The sequence below is a fragment of the Erinaceus europaeus genome, chromosome 7 (genome assembly GCF_950295315.1).
Source record: "Erinaceus europaeus chromosome 7, mEriEur2.1, whole genome shotgun sequence".
Classification (NCBI taxonomy): Eukaryota; Metazoa; Chordata; class Mammalia; order Eulipotyphla; family Erinaceidae; genus Erinaceus; species Erinaceus europaeus.
In genome coordinates, this window is record NC_080168.1 from 33,786,645 (window position 1) to 33,808,074 (window position 21,430).

At 42.8% G+C, this 21,430-nt stretch overlaps 1 protein-coding gene across 1 annotated transcript in view; it reads left to right on the forward strand.

The window, feature by feature from the left end:
- The window catches only part of ORC2 (origin recognition complex subunit 2), a 52,158-nt gene that overhangs the window by 16,371 nt on the left and 14,357 nt on the right, over positions 1-21,430 (forward strand). The window contains exons 6-11 of the mRNA XM_060194168.1: positions 2,102-2,194; positions 4,895-4,926; positions 6,666-6,726; positions 10,798-10,991; positions 12,756-12,854; positions 17,234-17,343. Of these exons, the coding sequence (XP_060050151.1) occupies positions 2,102-2,194; positions 4,895-4,926; positions 6,666-6,726; positions 10,798-10,991; positions 12,756-12,854; positions 17,234-17,343 (589 nt within the window). The remainder of the gene's footprint in view (positions 1-2,101; positions 2,195-4,894; positions 4,927-6,665; positions 6,727-10,797; positions 10,992-12,755; positions 12,855-17,233; positions 17,344-21,430) is intronic.

A 21,430-nucleotide genomic window follows, 5' to 3' on the forward strand; every position in this document is an offset into this window, starting at 1 on the left:
CCATTTTTTGTAGTGTTTTGATCATAAAGGGATGTTGTATTTTGTCAAAGTCTTTCTCTGCATCTATTGATATGACCATGTGGTTTTTGGTCTTGCTTTTGTTGATGTGGTGGATCACATTGATTGATTTACGTATATTAAACCAACCTTGCATGCCTGGGATAAACCCCACTTGGTCATCGTTAAAGAGCGAAATCAAACCACCATCCACTGCAAGGAAGCAAAAGATGTTTATTTACAAATTGCAATCCAGCTGAGTGGTGACTGATGTTAGTCTACCAAGCTCGACCCTGAACAAAGCTCAAACCATACAATTTATAGGAATTCAGACTACACTCAGGAAGGGGGAACACATCACCTTATCAGCCTATATCCAATCATTTTAAACTTAGCAAAAGCCTGATCTATTCAGAGCAAAGCACAGGCTAGTTCTAAACATCACACCAGACCAATAGGTCCTGGCCAAAGTGGGGGTCACCACATTCTTTTGCTCTCTGTTGGGACCACCCGGGCATCTGTTTGCAATTTATCAGGCCATCTGTTTTAACTATCTGGTAACAGTATTCCTATGCAGAGATCATAAGGAGGCCTGTCCGCTGCAGGGTCTGTCAAAATAATTGATGGCCTTCATTGTTTAGGTTCTGTAGGGGGAAAAGGGCAAGGAATTTTCCACCTCACTGGGCAGGAGGGCAAAAAGCAACTATATTTAAACTATTCTTAAAACTCAAACTCAAAAAGCAACTATACTTATAACTATTCTAGAGTTACTGCCTCTAACAGTTATGATGAACAGTCTTTTTAATATACTGCTGTATCCAGTTGGCTAGAATTTTGTTCAGTATTTTAGCATCTATGTTCATCAGAGATATTGGTCTGTAGTTTTCTTTTTTGGTTGTGTCCCTGTCTGCTTTTGGTATCAGAGTGATGCTGGCTTCATAGAAGCTGGCAGGGAGTATTCCAGTGTCTTCAATCTTCTGGAAGACTTTTAAATGTAGAGGTATTAGTTCTTCTTTGAAGGTTTTGTAGAATTCATTTGTAAAACCATCTGGCCCAGGACTTTTATTTTCAGGGAGATTTTTGATAACTGTTTCAATTTCATTAGCTGTGATGGGCCTGTTCATGTTATCCACTTCCTCTTTACTTAGCTTTGGAAGTTGGTAGGTATCTAGGAAATCGTCCATTTCTTCCAGGTTCTCTAGCTTGGTGGCATATAGTTGTTCATAGAAGCCTCGCATGATATGTTGAATTTCTGTGGTGTCTGTTGTGATATCTCCTCTTTCATTTAGTATCCAATTTATTTGGGTCTTCTCCCTTTTTTGTTTTGTTAGTCTGGCTAAAGGTCTGTCGATTTTGTTTACTCTTTCGAAAAACCAACATTTACTTTTGTTGATCTTTTGTATTGTTTTCTTATTCTCTATGTTATTTATTTCTGCCCTAACTTTAGTGATTTCTGTCCTTCTGGTTGCTTTAGGGTTCCTTTGTTCTTCTTCTAGGTCTTTAAGATGTGCAATCAGGCTGTTTATTTGTGCTTTTTCTTGTTTCCTAATGTGTGATTGTATGGCTATGAACTTCTCTCTCAGTACTGCCTTAGCTGTGTCCCAAATATTTTGATAGCTTGTGTCTTCATTTTCATTGAACTCTTGAAAAATTTTGATTTCTTCCTTGATTTCCTCTTTGACCCAGAGGCTGTTAAGAAGTGTACTGTTGGGGGTCGGGCGGTGGCCCAGTGGGTTAAGCACATGTGGTGCAAAGTGCAGGGACCGGCGTAAGGATCCCGGTTCGAGCCCCCGGCTCCCCACCTGCAGGGGAGTCGCTTCACAGGCATTGAAGCAGGTCTGCAGGTGTCTATCTTTCTCTCCCCTTCTCTGTCTTCCCCTCCTCTCTCCATTTCTCTCTGTCCTATCCAACAACGAATTGCGTCAACAAGGGCAATAATAATAATCACAACGAAGCTACAACAAGGGCAACAAAAGGGGGGGGAAAATGGCCTCCAGGAGCGGTGGATTCATGGTGCAGGCACCAAGCCCAGCAATAACCCTGGAGGAGGAAAAAAAAAAAAAAAAGAAATTACACATGTATGATCTCTTTTATCTGTTGACAGCTTCTGAACTAGCAAAAACACCGAGGAAAAATGCTTCGTTCAATGTGAAGAGTGATCCTGAATTGATGACAAACGTTCCTCAAAGTAGCAAGGGTGAGAGTTCAACCTCAGTGCTTTGACGACAGTGCTTACTGGTGTTTAAATGTATTTTTATATTTCCTTCTTTTCTTTTTTTAAATTTTTTACTTATAAAAAGGAAACATTGACAAAACCATAGGAAAAGAGGGGTACAACTTCGCACAATTCCCACCACCCTCCATCTCCCATCCCCTCCCCTGATAGCTTTCTTTTCTTTTTTTTTCTTCCCTCCAGGGTTATTGCTGGGCTCGGTGCCTGCACCATGAATCCACCGCTCCTGGAGGCCATTTTTTCCCCCTTTTGTTGCCCTTGTTGTAGCTTCGTTGTGGTTATTATTATTGCCATTGTTGACGCAATTCGTTGTTGGATAGGACAGAGAGAAATGGAGAGAGGAGGGGGAGACAGAGAGGAGGAGAGAAAGATAGACACCTGCAGACCTGCTTCACCGCCAGTGAAGCGACTCCCCTGCAGGTGGGGAGCCGGGGGCTCGAACCGGGATCCTTATGCCGGTCTCTGCGCTTTGCGCCACATGCACTTAACTCACTGCGCCACCGCCTGACACACCCCCCCCCCCCCCAGCTTTCTTATTCTTTAACCCTCTGGGAGTATGGACCCAAGGTCATTGTGGGATGCAGAAGGTGGAAGGTCTGACTTCTGTAATTGCTTCCCCACTGAACATGGGCTTAAACTGGTCGATCCATATTCCCAGCCTGTCTTTCTCTTTCCCTAGTGGGGAAGGGCACATTGGTAGGGTCGTCTGTTCAGGGAAGTCTGGTCAGCATCATGCTAGCATCTGGAACCTGGTAACTGAAAAGAGAGTTAACATACAAAGCCAAACAAATTGTTGAACAATCATGGACCTAAAGGCTGGAATAGTGCAGATGAAGTGTTGGGTGAGTCCTCCATTTTGTAGATAGCTACTAGGCATATTTTAGTTATATTTCAAAGGACCTGTAGCTATACTAGTGTGTTTTTGTGTGTGTGGGGGGGTTGTTTTGTTTTGTTTTTGCCTGAGCCTGAAATCTGATATGCAGGTGGATCCTAATTATTGCCTGGGGAGATGATGTCATGGCTGGGATAAGGACCAGAAACCTGGATCAGGGAAGAGAGTATCTCCCTAATATGAGAAAGGGGTAAAAATATTGTTGACTGTAAACCCCATTGATTTGATGTGATCTGGGATTAGCTTAGGAGTCTGTGTGACCTCTGCATCCCTGTAGATCTGAGCTCACATTCTGTGGTCATGAGTAGGAACATTCCAAGCTGCCCCAGTATCGACCCATCTTCCTCAGGTGTGGCATAGAGTATGTTGTCCATCTTCCCTTCGGAGGATGGACCATCCTCTACCATTGTTGATCCAAGTTGAGGGCAAGGTCCTATGGGAGCCCACAAGGGGATCTATTGTGTTGTTCCTGATAGACATGACCCGTAACAATGGAGAGAGGGATTTATTAGAGTTCTAGGCCCATCAGGTCTGTTTGGGAATCTCAGGACTCCACGATTAGGGCCTCAACTGGTAGAATGGCCTGATAGTGACTAAAGAATCATTGTTAAAGTATGCCAGTCTCTTGCCCTTATTCAGCTTTTGCAGTCCTTGCTTTGATAAGGTTAGCTTTGGAGTGAGTGAGAGAACTATAATAGGAAGTAGGTGAGGAGGGTATCAAGTCTAAGCAGACACTATTTCATTATGAACTTGATACTGACTCACTACAGACTATTGTGTATTTTTGCTTTCAGGTATATATTTTGCCCTAATTTATGGATACATGTAAACATACGCTCTATCTTATGGGACCTGGCCTATATCTAGGTTTTGGGACTTTGTTAGGAAATGAACCTCCTGGAATGGAATTAGAGAATACCATGAAAGGAAAGGTCTCACCCAATTGATGAGGGTGTACACAGTCTGAGGTGAAGCAGGCTGAGATGGTACTTGTTGCATTGATTAGGTTGGAATCAGCGGATGCAATATCATTTGGTATGACTTGAGAGAAGCATGCAGCAAAGTGAGCCCCACCCCAGAGGTTCCAGGATTGGGAGAAACATAGGCTCTATAGAGGAAGTGGGAGATTCCTGTTGTCTTAGGGTTTAAGAAAACAATAGATAGTTATTGCAATAATCACATTGTTTGGCAATTGGGTTAACTTTGAAAAATCCCATTGTCAGGATTTGCCGTATCATACACACCATCACCATATTTCTTGTCCTTTGACATTATTTGCATATAGCTATGCCACCGGTTGCCCCTTCATGCCCCCGCCCCATGAAGCTGAACATCCACCCTCGCCCTCCACCCAGGGTTTTTACTTTGGTGCCCTACTATATTTCCTTTTTTGAGAACTCAGTCAATAAATTGTAAGCAATACTTCAGTCTATGTCCCTTAGTCTAGTCATGTTTAGTTACTAATGAAATGGTATAATCTGTGCTTTATAGTAAATCAATTTTAATGAGAGACAGAGAGACTAGCATTCTGCTCAGCTCTGGTTTAAGGTGGTGTTGCTGGGGACTGAGCCTCAGGCTTGACGGTCTTATGCATAACCATCAGGCTGTTTCCTCAGCAAAGTGACAAAGCCAACTAGAAACAAATGAAGCCACTTGAAAATTCAATCTGTGGTAACTTTTCAGTAGAAACTATAACTTTTGCTTTTGATGAAACTAAACTGATGCAAAGTGAGGCACCAGCAGCAGGAGTGACTGTCTGTCTCATTTTTCAGGGCAGTCTGCTTCAGAAGAAGTCCAGTCAAAGGTAAGCAACTGACCTGGGGGAAAAATCCTAGTGCTACAATGAGAGACACAGTTAAGAACGTCCATTTGTCTCTCTTATCTGTATGACGCTGTTGACTGGCTACGGAAGAAGGGCAAACGCTAGAAGAAAAAGAAGAAGAATGACACTTTATATAGTCTGCTAGTTAAATACCTGTTTCCAGAGTGTTGAGTGACTGACTGTGTTCACCTAGTCGAAAGGAAAAAACTTGGGAAATGAAGCTAAGTCTTTTTGCTTTTTTAGAGTCAGAACTCTTTGTGGATATTTTCAGTTTAGTACAGTTGTCCTGGAAATGTAGGCTGGCTTTGTTTTGTTTAGTTTATAGTGATCGTGTGTGTGTGTGGGGGGGGAGGGGTTGGCCACAAGATTGTTAGATCCCTAAACCTGTCCTCCTGCAATTTACATTTGAAAACTAAATTGGCATTAGAAAACTCATTCCAGAGACTCTTGAAAGGAATTGGCAATTTTTATTCTTTTTGTTTGTTTGTAGTGGTTTGTTGTTATTGTTGTTGTTGTTTGTTTTCATTATGCTTTGTTAAGTATCTCTTCTAGATGTGTGCAAGTCCCAGTGGTCATAGATAAAATCTAAGAGATTTAATATGCAAGTGGTAGTGTGTCCAAGTCTTGTTAGTAATGGGTATAGACATGCTTGGACTTGTCTAAGGAGCCCATAGACGATGTTATTGTAGGTACTCAGGGCCATGCTTACGGCTTCAGCAGGAGCCTTGTCCTATTTAGATAAATCCACTTGTGTGATCAGGCGTGTCAGAGCCTCGTTTCCACTGTATTGTATCTTGTATATTGTATCACTATGAAAGAGCAAAACTCATTCACATAGTGTAACCAATAACTTAGCTATATTAGTATAACTGGCCAACTTTCTAGATTCAAGGACAAGTTAACACATAAATAATATATAGATTTTTATGTGAAAAAAAGGGGAAGAAAGGGAGAGACGGAAAAAAGAAGGAAAGGGAAACTAATGCTTGCCACAAATAGGGTCGGGGTTTTCTTTTACTAAATATTAACATTAAAAATATGAGTGTGAATTTGGTCCCTGCTTGCTGAAATTCTAAGAAGGTACTTTGCTACATGATATATTTTTTTAAAATATTTATTTATTTATTTATAAGGTGGGAGGAGAGAAAGAACCAGACTCTGGTACATGTGCTGCTGGGGATTGAACTCATGACCTCATGCTTGAAACACAGACTGATCTGGGGGCCTCATACATACAGCTCAAGCATCTGAGTTCAAGCTCCCAGTTCTCACTGCAGGGGAGAAGCAGTGCTACAGGTCTCTTTCTCTATCTCTACCCCACCTCCTTCCCTCTCTTTCCCTCTTTCCTCTTGGTTTCTATTAAAAAAATATAAAAAAAGGCCTCAGTGATAGATAACCATGGCAACAATTAAAAAAAAAAGAAGTCCAAAATAATATATATACTCATGGTTTTTCTGTACACAGTATAAGTACCTACATACTTTACATATATCTAGAATACAGCTTTTAGAATCACTCTAAAAATCCATTGTAATTTATTATATTTCCCCCAACAAATTCATCTGTTATTCATTGCCTTCTAGAAATAAGTTCATCTCATTCCAGTGTCTATTGCAAATAAATTGTTTTTTCTTTCTAACCTTTTCTACTTAGATCAGTCATTAATGACCATGTTGCCATTTTTTTACTATTTAAACTATAACTTTTTTTTTTTAAAACAGAACAATGACAGAAATGAACTTACGTCAACAGTACCTTATGGTTTAAGGAAAAGATTAATAGGTATGTATTATGTTTTACACTGAGAGACACCAGTAGCTCTGCTTCACCATTTGTGAAGCTTTCCACTGCAGGTGGAGACTGGGGGCTCGAACCCAGGTCCATGTGCACTGTGGCAGGTATCAGGCTGAGCTTCATTGACAGGAGACAGACGACCCGGGACTCATGGTTGAGCTGTAGGCAGTATCTCTTTATTCATGCAGGACGCAGCACAATCGGCTTAAGCCGAGCTAAGCTAAACTAAACTAAAAACTACAATCTTGTCCTTATAAATATACTAGCCCAGTAGGGTGGGAACAGGATGCGATGCAGAGAGGGTGGCGAGAAAAGTGACTGGTGAAAATCAGGGTATGACAAGGAGAGGGGGCGGAGCAGGTAAAAAAAGAATTCTACTGCTGAACCACCAATGCCCTGGAGGGAGGGTGGTGCTTGTTAACAGTGGTTATGTAAATAGATGAAGTGGTTATGTAAATAGAATAGTGTTAAGCAGGGGGGATTTAAACCAAATGAAACAGAAGGGGTTTTTAAAAGCATACCAACAGGCAGGTGTATTCAACCAGGTACGCCACCACCTGACCCCTCCATGTTTTATCTTCTACTTACCCTCCCCACCCCATGACTCTTTTAATAAGTGCTAGGGAAAAAAATTAAAAAGTTTCCAAGTAGGGGGCCAGGTGGTTGCGCAGCGGGTTAAGTGCACATGGTGCAGAGCGCAAGGAATGGCATAAGAATCCCCGTTCGAGTCCCCGGCTCCCCACCTGCAGGAGAGTCATTTCACAGGTGGTGAAGCAGGTCTGCAGGTGTTTATCTTTCTCTCCCGCTCTCTGTCTGCCCCTCTTCTCTGTGTCCTATCCAATAACAACAGCAGTGACAATAATAACTACAACAAGGGCAACAAGAGCAACAAAAATGGGAAAAAATGGCCTCCAGGAGGAGTGGATTTGTAATGCTGGTACCAAGCCCCATCGATATTTCTGGAGGCAAAGAAAAAAAAAGTTCCCAAGTGAATATATTAAAATATATGTATGTATAACATGATGTGACATGTAAATACAGGGAAACAGTGCCTTCTGCCACACTTAAAAATTTTTTTTTTTTGTAAATAGAGAAGCAGAGAGAGAATCAGAGTATCATTGGCACATGGGATGCCAGGGCTCAGACTCAGGACCTCCTGCTTGAGGGTCCAGTACTGCATCTGCTACAACTTCCTGGCCTCCCTCTGTCTCCTTGACCCTATAGATCCACTATGGGTAGCAGTGGATGCGAATTTCAACTGGCTCAGCTATACATTTTCCCACAGAACTGTTTTGACTGTTAATAGTGCTGGAATTGAACCTGGGACCTCTCACATGCAAGTCTTATACACTACCACTGCATATCTCCCCACTCTGAAAAGTTCCTTTTCTCTATTTTTTTTTTCTCTGCCACCAGGGTTATTGCTGGAGCCTGCACCATGAATCCCCTGCTCCTGGAGGTCATTTTTTCCCATTTTTGTTGCCATTGCTGTTGTTGTTGGATAAGACAGAGAGAAATTGAGAGAGGAAGGGAAAGATAGACACCTACAGACCTGTTTCACCACTTGTGAGGTGACTCACCTGCAGGTGGGGAGCCAGGGGCTCAAACTGGGATCCTTATGCCAGTCCTTGTGCTTTATGCCATGTGTGCTTAACCCACTGCGCTACTGCCTGGCCCCTTCTTATTTGACTCTTAAGTAGTAGTTGTCATTTATTGAATGCTCTCTTAGTTAGGAGGGTATTTTCTGTGGGCAGTAATGAAAATTTTTATAATAGTGGTTTAAGACAGGCATATACAGGTCCATGGTTGATGTAGTGACAGTGTCACAAAGAGCCCAAATTCTTCTTTTGCTATCATCAGTTTTCAGCTTTAGGTTTCAGACTTCATAGTGCAGAAATTCTTCATCAAAGAGGAAAGGCTTTCCCAGCAGCCAGTAAAGCTCGCAGACACACTAGCAGAGGAGGCTGGGAAAACATGTGTCTGGCAAAAACAGGCACCACGACTGTTTCTCACTTAAGATGGGGCACATTGCCTCGTTATTCAGAATGGAGTTCTCCTGGCAGGGAAGAAAGAAAAGGAATGGTTTTCGTATGATTGGCAGTTTCTGCCACATACCATATACCAAAATTGTTAGATGCTTTGCATACATTTCAACATGATCTTATAAAAGTAAACATTTTGGGGGCCAGGCGGTAGGGCAGTGGGTTAAGCGCACATGGGGCAAAGCACAAGAACGGGCGTAAGGATCCCGGTTCGAGCCCCCGGCTCCCCACCTGCAAGGGAGTCGCCTCACAAACAGTGAAGCAGGTCTGCAGGTGTCTATCTTTCTCTCCCCCTCTGTCTTCCCCATCTCTCTTGATTTCTCTCTGTCCTATCCAACAATGACAGTAATAACAACAACAATAAACAACAAGGGCGACAAAAGGGGAAAAATGGCTTTCAAAGCAGTGGATTCATAGTGCATACACTGACCCCAGCAATAACTCTGGAGGCAAAAAAAAAAAAAGGTAGACTTTTTTCTTTTTTATTTATTTACTCCCTTTTGTTGCCCTTGTTGTTTTATTGTTATAGTTAGTATTGTTGTTATTGATGTCGTTGTTGGATAGGACAGAGAGAAATCGAGAGAGGCGGAGACGACAGAGAGGGGGAAAGAAAGACACCTGCAGACCTGCTTCACCACTTGTGAAGCGCCTCCCCTGCAGGTGAGGAGCTGGAGGCTTGAACTGGGATCCTTATGCCAATCCTTCCGCTTTGTGCCACGTGGACTTAATCTGCTGCGCTACCACCTAACTCCCTAGACTTTTTATTCTTAAAGATAGAATCATAGAGTGAAAGAGGCCACGGCATCAGAGCTCTGCCAGTGTGGACCCACTTTGACCTGGGCTGCTGCACACTACCTAAGTGAGCTATTTCACTGGCTCTGAAAGTGGACAGTTTTTAAAAATCTGTTAGGGGAGGGGTGGTAACATACCAGGTAGAGCACACAGGTGAGCACGTGCAAGAAGGTGTTCGGGCCTCTGGTTCCCACTCGAAGGGGGAAGCTTCCTGAGCAGTGGAACAGTGCTGCAGCTGTCTCTCTCCTTCCCTTTCTTTTCTTTTTCTTGACTTGATAGAGACTAAGAAAAATAGAGAGGAGGAGGGTAAAGAGAGGGAAATAGTGGTGGCACCAAGCCCCAACAAGAACCTTGATGACCAGAAAAATAAAAATTATTAACATGAGGGGGGGCCAGGTGGTAGCACACTTGGTTGAGTGCACACGGTACAGTGCACAAGCCCCCACGTTCGAACCTCTGGTCCCCACCTACACAGGGGAAGCTTAACAAGTGGTGAAACAGCACTGCAAGTTTCTCTCTCCCTCTCTATCACCACCTTCCCTCTCAATTTCTGACTGTCTCTGCCCAATAAATAAATAAATATATATTTTTTAATTATTAACATGAAAGAGAGAATGAGAATGCCAGGGCATCCCTCTGGCACAGGTGTGATGCTAGGGATTGAACTTGGGACCCCATGCTTGTAGGTACAGGACGCTGGATACTAGACTACTTCCCAGGCTACAAAATAGTCTTTTTTTTTTTTTTTTGCCCCCAGGGTTGTTGCTGGGGCTCAGTGCCTGCACCAGAATCCACTGCTCCTGGAGGCTATTTTTTCCCTTTTGTTGTCCTTGTTGTTTATCATTATTGTTGTTGTTATTATTGTTGTCATTGTTGGATAGGACAGAGAGAACAGGGAAGAAAGGACAGAGAGGGGGAGAGAAAGACATACCTGCAGACCTGCTTCACCACTTGTGAAGTGACCCCCTGCAGGTGGAGAGCTGAGGCTGGAACCAGGATCCTTGTACTTCACGCCACGTGCATTTAACCCGCTGTGCTATCTCCTGGTTCCCAGAATAGTCATTCTTAATCTCAGTTGATAAATGAGGAAACTAATGTTGAGAAAAATAGTATCTAGCTGCAGCTTCTGCAAAAGCTGACATCAGGCTCTCTTCTGCAGAGTTCATGCTCACAATGCCTTTTGTTAAACTTCTAATATCTCCTACTTGCCTTTTTTTTTTCACAGTTGCCAGATCTCATACTGACAGTGAAAGTGAATATTCTGCTTCCGACTCAGAGGATGATGATGGGGGGACAGAGGAACATGACGAGGACGTCAGGGAAGTCACACTGGGCCCAAAGAGTCAGACTCAGAACAGAGTGGCCTCAGCTCCCATTTCCAAAGGAGTACCTTGTAAGAAAATGAAAAGAGATAAAACAGTAAGTCAAGGAGCTGGGTGCTAGCTCCCTCAATAGAGCACCTGAGCTGCCATCCACTAGGGTCCCCTCCAAGCCCCGCCACTGCCATGAGAGTGGGCTGAACAAGCGGTGGAGCCGTGCTACAGATGTCTGTTCTCTCGGTCTCCCTCTCCCTCTTTCAGGAATGAAAAGTCAGCCCAGGAATTGTGAAAGCAAACAGATGTGAGACCCCAGTGTCACAACAAAGGAAAGGAAGGGGAGGGGTGGAGTGGGGAGAAAAACAGTGAAAAGAGAAGCTTTAACTTCAAGTGAAATTTGTTACATCTCAATGATGAGCAATCCTAAGATACCCAAATGGAAGGGTCATCATAACAGCTTTTTCTTCAGTTTCCTGCATTTTCTCCATCTTTTACATAAACTCCTATGTCTTTTTTCTAGCCATTGTCCCCTGACTTGTCTGCATGTCTGTTTATCAGTGCCGATGTATGTACTAAAGGCGGCATCTTGGCTGTATAGTTTGCTAGTGGTCAGCTGGTAGAGCACAGGACTTAACCTATATGAGTCTAGGAGTTTGATAGCAAGCACTGCAAACACCAGAGTGGAGCAGTGCTCTGGTCTTTCTGTGGATAAATAAATAAATCCTTTAAAAAAGAAATAGTTTTGGGTCAGGTTGTAGCATAGCAGGTTAAGCGCACATGGTGCAAAGCGCAAGGACCTGTATAAAGATCCCGGCTCCCCACCTGCAGGGGGGTGGCTTCATGAGTGGTGAAACAGGTCTGCAGGTGTCTTATCTTTCTCTCCCCTTCTCTGTCTTCCCCTCCTCTCGCCATTTCTCTCTGTCCTATCCAACAACAACAGCAATGACAACAATAATAATAACGACAACAACAAGGGCAACAAAATGGGAAAAATGGCCTCCAGGAGCACTGGATTCGTAGTGCCGAGCCCCAGCAATAACGCTGGAGGCAAAAGAAATAGTTTTGGTTTTGAAATACTTGATATATTTGAGTTTAGATAAGGCTAAGTGTCCACATTGAGTTATTCAAAAGAATGGTGGAAAAATATATATTTATTTATTTTTACCTTTGTTGCCTATGTTTTTGTTGTTGTTACTGATGTTGTCGTTAGATAGGACAGAGAGAAATGGAAAGAGTAGGGGCTGGGTGGTGGTGCACCTGGTTGAGCGCACGTATTACAATGTGCAAGGACCCAGGTTCAAGCCCCCCGGTTCCCACCTGCAGAAGGAAAGCTTTGCGAGTGGTAAAGCAGTGCTGCAGGTGTCTCTCTGTCTCTCTCCCTCTCTATCACCCTCTTGATTTCTGTCTATCCAGTAAATAAGATATAAAAAAAGGAAAGAAAAGGAATGGAGAGAGGAGGGAAAGAGATAGAGGGGTTGAGAAAGATAGACACCTTCAGACCTGCTTCACCACTTGTAAAGCGACTCCCCTGCAGGTGGGGAGCCGAAGGCTTGAACTGGGATCCTTAACGCCAGTTCTTGTGCTTTGTGCCATGTGCCCATAACCCGCTGTGCTACTGCCCGACCCCCTGGAAATTATATTTTGGAACATCATAATTGATTTTGAAAATGGACTGTTTCAACTTAGTCATTCCTTTAACTTTTATGATTCTAAAAGTTCATAGCTTCATTACTGAGTTTAAATTCTCTTGGTCCTTAATCTTTGCTATTGCTTTAAAAAGGAGATACGTATTACCAAATAATGAATTTCATAGTTCTGATTTATAAAATCTGACACTAAGAACTGATTTTGCTTTCCCCATTTTCAGAATGACTTGGTAGAAGAATATTTTGAAGCTCATAGCAGTTCAAAAGTTTTAACCTCTGATAGAACACTACAGAAACTAAAGAGAGCTAAACTGGATCAGGTATGTTGCAAAGAATATTATCTTTTACAGTTTACATATTGTGAACTGAGAAATAGACTAAAACACGTCAGAAGAATAAGGATAAACAAGCAGAATTATTGTCCAGATAAGGTGATGTAGCTGTTGTCTATTTAATTTTATGATACAGGTGGTAACTTACTCAAATAGTCTACATTTCACATGCTAAATTAAATAAATACCCATTTAAACCTTTTTGTTGATTCTCAAATGGATCATAACACATAAGCTATGCCCTCTCTCAGTCATAAACCTTGCAATGAACAGAGCCTATTCTGTTAATTTTTATAGGAATCCTGCCTAGTTTAGTAAATTAGCATGGTTACTATATACTGTGGTACTAGTGCCTTGCTTTATCAAAAATACCTTACAGTGGCCAGGTGGTGGTTCACCTGGTTGAACATACTTGTTACAATGTGCAAGGACCCAGGTTCAAGCCCCCGGTCCCTACCTGCAGGTGGAAAGCTTTGCGTGTGGTGAAGCAGGACTGCAGGTGTCTCTCTGTCTCTCTCCCTCTCTTATCTTCCTCTTTCCACTTGATTTCTGGCTGTCTCTATCCAATAAATAAATACAGATAGTAAAAAAATAAAAATACTTTACAGTCATACTTATTGGGGTTTGAACTTTTTACCTGCCTAAAGAGGAAATAGAATCATCAGAGTTTGGTGTGTCTTATATGTAAAACTATACTCTTAAGATTTTATAATATGATAAACTAATGTTAAGTCAGCAATAAATAAATCAGTGGAGCCATCTGAGTTGGAAAATAATTCAGTAGAAAATGGAGTTGACAGTCTAAACCAAGATAGTGTAACTAGCTCAGAATCAAGATTTTACTCTCTGCAAACTAGAGCTCTGCGTTTTCTAAGGCACACAGGGCTTTTGACAGATTCCAGACTCCCGGAAAGAGGAGACTACAGAGTGGCTAGCCTCTGTGACCTGGGCCATGTGCTCTGTGCTTGTCACTTGTCTGTTTGTGGGACATGGCTCAATGGCACTGAAATGCAGACCAGAGGCTGGATGGAAACTTATCTCAAGAAACCAAGTTATTTCAAGGAGGAGATGGCAGGGTTTTTTTTTTTTTTTTTTTCTATATTGTTTTGTTTTTGTCTTTAATAAAATACACAGCATGGGAGAAGGATAAATTGACTGTAGGGTAAAGTAGGACTTGATAGGCCTAGAGGCAAAAAGACTTGTTTGTAGTAGTCCCAGAAAGCAAGGGCTACCCGTTGATTATTCACAAAGCTAGCATATAGGGGCTCAGATGGTGACACACTGGGTTAAGTGCACAAAGTACAAAGCACAAGGACCAAGGATCCCAGTTTGAGCCCCCTCCCCCCCCCCCCCCCCCCCCGGCTTCCCACCTGCAGAGAGGGTCGTTCACCAGCGATCAAGCAGGTCTGCATGTGTCTTATCTTTCTCTCCCACTCTCTAGCTTCTCCTCCTCTCTGAATTTCTCTCTGTCGTATCCTATTAAAAAAAAAAAAAAAGGAAAAAATGGCCTCCAGGCACCAAGCTCCAGCAGTAACCCTGGAGGCAAAAAAAGTCAGCATCTGGCAATAGGGATTTGTTTCTAGTGCCTGCAGGTCAAGTCAGGGTTAGATGATCTAGGATTTGCTCCATTGTGTGTCTCTCATGCTCTTCTCATAACCAACCACGTCAGAGACAGAAGTGGAAAAACAACGAACACCTCTCACATCTGGCAGTGTCATTTCTGCCCATTTCTACTGGCCACAGCAAATGATGTGACCAAAAATAAAGTCAGACAGCAGGGAACTAGACCCCACCTCCTCAAGGTGGCGGGGGGGGGGGGGGGGGGGGGGGAGGTCACTACACAGTCACCTAACAAAGGGAGTGGGTAGGAGGAGAGAGAAGTTCTGCACAGATATTCTAGTTTGAAATGAAAGTTCATAGATGAAGACACTTCAGAGTTCACACTCTGGAATATGCTTTGCTAATCCAACATAAATATCTACTGGGAATGAAATGAGCTCTTCTGCTACTTAAAGAATATTTTACTTTAAAGGTAGGATCAAGAAAACATGGTAGTACCAGGGTCAAAATGTACATTTATAATTTCCCTGGAATTTTTATTTTTAATTTAAAAGGTTTAGCTCATCAGCATGAATTTCCAGGTTTGGGGTAGAGAGCAGTGCACTTTGCTCAGCTGGTTTTTTTATTTTGGTCAGAGCACTGCTCAGATCCTCCATAGGTTGAGCCTGGGACTAACTGCACACCATTCCCCAGGCTCTCCTCATGTTGCTTCCTGCTGGACAAACTTTGCAATGCTTTACAGTCGAAAAGTATGTTAGAAATAATTGTTGGAGGGTGGGGGTATAGCATAATGGTTATGCAAAGAGACTTTCATGCCTGGGGCTCTCAAGTCCCAGGTTCAATCCCCCACACGGCATAAGCCAGAGCTGAGCAATGCTGTGGTTAAAAAAAAAAGAAGAAATAATTGTTGGAGAGGAGTAATAAAACAAGTTTATTTCACTAGTGATAGTCATCAATGATAAGGACTTACTAATGATTCCTGACAGAATAAAACTATTACCTTAAACATTAACATTTTTTCAAATCCAGAGGTGGTTTTTATTGTTGTTGTTTGTTTGTTTGCTTTTTTCCCTTTTCCCTGGTTGTTTTACCATTGTTGTGATTATTATTATCGTTGTTACTGATGTCGTTGTTGTTGGATAGGACAGAAAGAAATGGAGCGAGGAAGGGAAGACAGAGGGGGAGAGAAAGAGAGACACCTGCAGACCTGCTTCACTGCCTATGAAGTGACTCCCCTACAGATGGGGCCCTGGAGCTCAAACCCGGATCCTTCCTCCAGTCCTTGCGCTTTGTGCCACATGTGCTTAACCCACTGCACTACCGCCCAACCCCCTGTTGTTGTTTTTTTTTTAATGGTCACTTGACTTTACTTATTTATTCCCTTTTGTTGCCCTTATTTTATTGTTGTATTTATTATTGTCGTTGTTGTTGGATAGGACAGAGAAATATAGAGGGAAGGGGAAGACGGGGAGAGAAAGACACTTGCAGACCTCCATCACCACCTGTGAAGGGGTTCACCTGCAGGTGGGGAGCCGGGGGCTGGAACTGGGATCCTTATGCCGGTCGGTGCACTTTGTGCCACGTGCGCTTAACCCGCTGCGTTACCGCCCGACTCCCTTTTTTTTTTTTTTCAAAGACTGTTTGGATTTGTCCAAGCTAAGAGGCAGGGATTTTTGTTGTTGTTGTTGTTCTCTTTTGTTTTAATATCTTTATTGGGGGATTACTGGTTTACAGTTGACAGCAAAATACAATAGTTTGTACATGTATAACATTTCTCAGTTTTCCATGTAATAATACAACCCCACTAGGTCCTCCTCTGCCATCATGTTCCAGGACCTGAACCCTCCCCTCCACCCCAGAGTCTTACTTTGCTGCAATAGACCAGTTAAGAGGCAGGTTTAATGATCTTCTTGTGATCATGGTCTTTATAGAGAGAAATCTCTATATTTGGAATTCATAATCATCCAGATGATTCTAGACAAGAGTACTTAAAACTTTAGAAACAGGGAGTCAGGTGATAGTGCAGTGGTTAAGCACAGGTGGTTTTAAGCGCAAGGACCGGTGTAAGGATCCCGGTTCGAGCCCCCGGCTCCCCATCTGCAGGAGAATTGCTTCACAGGAGGTGAAGCAGGTCTTCAGGTGTCTACTTTTTTCTCCCCCTCTGTCTTCCCTTCCTCTCTCCATTTCTCTCTGTCCTATCCAACAATGATGATATCAGTAACAACAACAGTAATAACTACAACAATAAAACAAGGGCAATAAAAGGGAATAAATAAATATATTTTTTTAAAACTTTAGAAACAAATATTTAAATTACATTTGAAATATTAACTGTATTGTGTTGATATACTTATCTCCAAACATGATTAAAGAACTATCTCAGGGCTAGGTGGTGGAGCACTGGGTTAAACCCACATAGTACTAAGTGCAAGCCCCTGGCTCCCCACCTGCAGGGTGAAGCTTCACAGGCAATGAAGCAGATCTGTCTCTCTTTCTTCCCCCTCTCTATATCCCCTCCCCTCTCAGTGTCTCTCTGTCCTATCCAATAAAATGGAAAGACTGTCTTCCAGGAGCAGTGGATTCAGAGCCCCAGCGATAACCCTAGAGGCAAAAAAAAAAACAAAATCTATCTCCACTAATCACCTAATCTAGCACCTCTGTTCTTTTGTTGTTATTGTTGTTTCCTGGCTGCTGCTTATAAGGAAAAAAAAAAAAGTATTTTTGGTTTGGACTCATTTGATATATGTGATTTATTGATTATAAATGATTTCTTTCCTCACCTCTTTTGCTATTTTTTCCCCCCAAAGGAAACTTTACGTAACTTACTGAGCAAGGTTTCTCCTTCCTTTTCTTCTGAACTTAAACAACTAAATCAACAATATGAACAATTATTTCATAAATGGATGCTACAGTTACAGTAAGTACTATTATTGCAAACCCTTATAAAAATAGAGTAATAGATATCTGTCTCAAAGCCCAATAATTTTAGCATGATTTAATTTTTTTTCATAATTAAATTATTTATTTTCCCTTTTGTCGCCCTTGTTTTTTTATTGTTGTTGTAGTTATTACTTTTGTTGTTATTGATATCATCGTTGGTAGATAGGACAGAGAGAAAAGGACAGGAGGGAGAGAAAAACAGACACCTATAGACCTGCTTCACCACCTGTGAAGTGACTCCCTTGCTCGAACCGGGATCCTTACACCATTCCTTGTGCTTTGCACCATGTGTGCTTAACCCACTGCGCTACTGCCCGACTCTCCATAATTTAAATTTTGTAATGCTTACTTATTAGCAAGAAAAAGGAGGAAGAAAGAAAACCAGAGCATTACTTTGTCATATGCAGTACTGGGGATTGAATTCAGGCAGGACTCCTTACACTTTTTTTTTTTCAAAGATTTTATTTGTTTATTCATGAGAAAGAGAGAGAACCAGACATCACTCTGGTACATGGGATTGAACTCAGGACCTCACACTTGAGAGTCCAGTGCTTTATCCACTGTGCCACCTCCTGGACCACCTCCTTGTACTTTGAAGTCCAGCAGCCTGCACCACCTCCTAGCCACAAGGATTTAAATTCTTTGCAGTGAATTTTAGTTTATGTGTGTGTTTTCTCCAACTTTATGACTCAAACGTTGAGATGTTTACATTATTTTGTGACCTGTCTCAGAATATCTACAGTTATCAGCAAATCTATCTTTTATAAGGATTGTTTATGTCTTATTTTTTAATGTATTTATTGCATAGAGACAGAAATCAAGTGGGAAGGGGAATAGAGGGAGAGGGGGAGAGAGAGACACCTGCAGCACTTCTTCAGTATTCGCGAAACTTAACCCCTGCAGGGCTCAATCCTGGCCCTTAAGCATCATAACTGTGTGCTCTGTAGGGTGACTGACCACCACCCAGCCCTTCCTCACTCCTCTAAGTTTATCAAGTGGGTAAACCACTGGCAGAATAGCCCTTTTAAGAATCGTAAGTTACGGGGCCAGTGGCATATCCAGTCGAACACACACATTACCATGTGCAAGGACCCAGTCAAGCCCTGGTGGAGAAGCGTCATGAGCAGTGGAACAGTGCTGAAGTATCTCTACACCCCCTTCTCTCCCAAATTCTCTTTGTGTGTGTGGTAGGGGTGTGACTGCTGGGAGCAGTGGATTCATTGTGCACCTACCAAGCCCCAGCAGTGACCCTGGTGGCAAAAAATTAAAAAAGAATTACTCAGCAATGATTTGAACATCTGAAGTATCAGTATTAATTGGTTAGATCTGTCTTCTACAGCAGAGTTCCTGAAATTAAAGAATGTAGTTTCTTTTAATCTCCTCTTAAGAGCAGGACACCAAAAAAAAAGAGCAGGACACCATAGTGAGTTATTTTGCTGACCCCAAACTACTTACCGACCTCCAGAAATTGTTATGAGTTGAACTTCAGTGCGACGACTAGTACTTGCTCTCCTACGTCATGCCATTGATTCCTCTGGCTTCCGCTGCTTTGTGAGAATAACTCCCCTAATTATATCTGCAACCCAATCTCACTTCTCCACTGTAGACAGGGGTAACTAAATGAACACTGGAGGCCTTTGTGTGAGTCTATCCTATAAATCAGTATACAGAAGTCGGCATAGGCAGCACTGGGACACTGCGCATCTATAATCCTGCTGCCCTGGTCAATTTCTTCTTTCTTCATTTTAGAGAGAGAGGAGAAACACTTCAGCACAACCCCACCATCCGTGGTGCTCCCTTGTAGGGCCAGGGCCTTGCACGTATAATATGTACTCTGCTGGGTAAGGTAATGTAGTTCTGGGGATCAAACCCACTGTACAGATATAGCCTGCTCTCTACTGTTGATCCCCTCCCCCCTCCAGTTTTGATTCATGTATGGGGGCGGTGGGAGCAAGGCCAAAGCATCAGTCGTCAGCCACTTGGGCTGTCTTTGTTGCTCTTTCATGTGGGGCTAGGGATTCAGCTCAGAGCTTCACTCCACCACCACTGAGCATACATTATCCATCCCTTCCTCCCTCCCTCCTTCCACGTCTGTCTCTCTCTTTTTTTTTTTTTTTGCCTCCAGGGTTTTCTCTGGAGTTCGGTGTGCACACTACAAATCCTGTGCCTATTTTCTTTCTTTTTTTGGATAGGCCAGAGAGAAATCGAAAGGGGAGGAGGAGATAGAGAGGGAGAGAGAAAAAGAAACACCTGCAGACCTGCTTCACTAATTGTGAAGTGACCCACTGCAGAAGGGAACCGGGGCTTGAACCAGGATCCGTGGCATATGGGTCCTTGTGCTTTGTATTATGTGAGCTTAACCCGGTGTGCTTGCGCTACAGCCCACCACCCTCCGTCTCTCTCTCTCTCCCTCTCTTTCTTCCTGGTGTCAGGAACTGAACCCAGGGCTTCATAAAGGTGAAACATGCACCTAGTCCTCTCAGTATTCATAAATTTTAATCATCTTGCTCTCATCTTCCACAACTGCCCACACAATAAATATCATTCATGTTTCTTCTGCCAAAAAAGTTCTCCTCTCCCCATTCCTGTGTGTGTGTGTCTCCATTCTCAGTGCTACTCAGCTCTTCCTTATGTTGGGGTGGGATGGGGCTTGAACCATTTGAGCCTCAAGCATCAAAATTTGTTTTCATAGTTATTTTACTATCTCTATCTCCCTAGCTTGCTCTTCTTTCTTCCTCCCTTCCTTTATTTCTTCCTTCTTTCTTTCCTTCTTCCTTCCTTCCTTCCTTTCTTTCTTTCTTTCTTTCTTTCTTTCTTTCTTTCTTTCTTTCTTTCTTTCTTTCTTTTCACCATAACACTGCTCAGTCCTGGCTTATGGTAGTGGGGGATTAAACCTGGGTGGGACTTTGGAGCCCCAGGCATGAGAGTCTCTTTGCATAACCACTATGCTGTCTATCCCCGCCAAGAAAAGCTATTGTTTTTTTATTATCATTATTTATTTATTTATGGATAAGGACAGAATTTGAGAAGGGAGAGGGAGAGAGATAGACACCTGCAGCCCTGCTTCACTACTCATAAAGCTTTCCCCTGCAGGTGGAGACTGGGGGCTTGAACCTGGTCCTTGCACACTATGATGTGTGCTCTCAGCCAGGTACACCTCCACCCGGTCCCCCTCTCTCAACTTTCCGTCCTCCTGTATGATCTCTGTCCTCCTGTATGGTTCTTTTCCTTTGTCTCTCCTGTCTGTATCTGGAAAAGCCAACCTTGAGTAGTGAAGCCCCAGCTTACCTTCCATATATTTTTTAAATACTTATTTATGAGAAAGGAAAGGAGGTAGGAAGGAAAAGAGAACCAGAGCATCACTCTGGAACATGTGGCACTCTGGAACATGTTGAGCCCTGCTCAACTCTGGTTTATGGTGGTGTGGGAGGTTGAACCTGGGACTTTGGAGCCTCATGTATGAGAGTCTTTTTGCATAACCATTATGCTATCTACCCCCCACCCCATTATGTTACTTTCTAGTTAAGCCTTTCAGTTAACTGCTCACTAGTTGCTTAAGTGCTCACGGGAATAGTCTACTTAGTGTCTTAGCTGACTTCACGAGACCTTTGGGACCTGACCTCTGCTTTCTGCTTACTTTAGTTGAATTCAGCAGTTTCAGCTCTTCCTGTAATACTTGACTGCCTTCTGCCTACCATGTCCTTCTTCATGTGCAGGCAGCTGACATTTGAAAGGGGGTAAAAATAAGAAAGGGGGTTGCGTGATAGCACAGCGGGTTAAGCGCACATGGTGCCAAGTACAAGGACCATCATAAAAAATCCCGGTTCAAGCCTCGGCTCCCCACCTATAGGGGGGTCACTTTACAAAAGGTGAAGCAGGGCTGCAAGTGTCTACCTTCCCCCTCCCCCATCTTCTCCTCTTCTTTCCATTTCTATCTGTCCTATCCAACAACGAGAGCAACAACAAGGGCAACAAAAGGGAAAAAATAGCCTCCAGGAGCAGTGGATTTGTAGTGTAGGCACTGAGCCCCATCAGTAACCCTGGGAGCAAAAAAAATTTTAAAA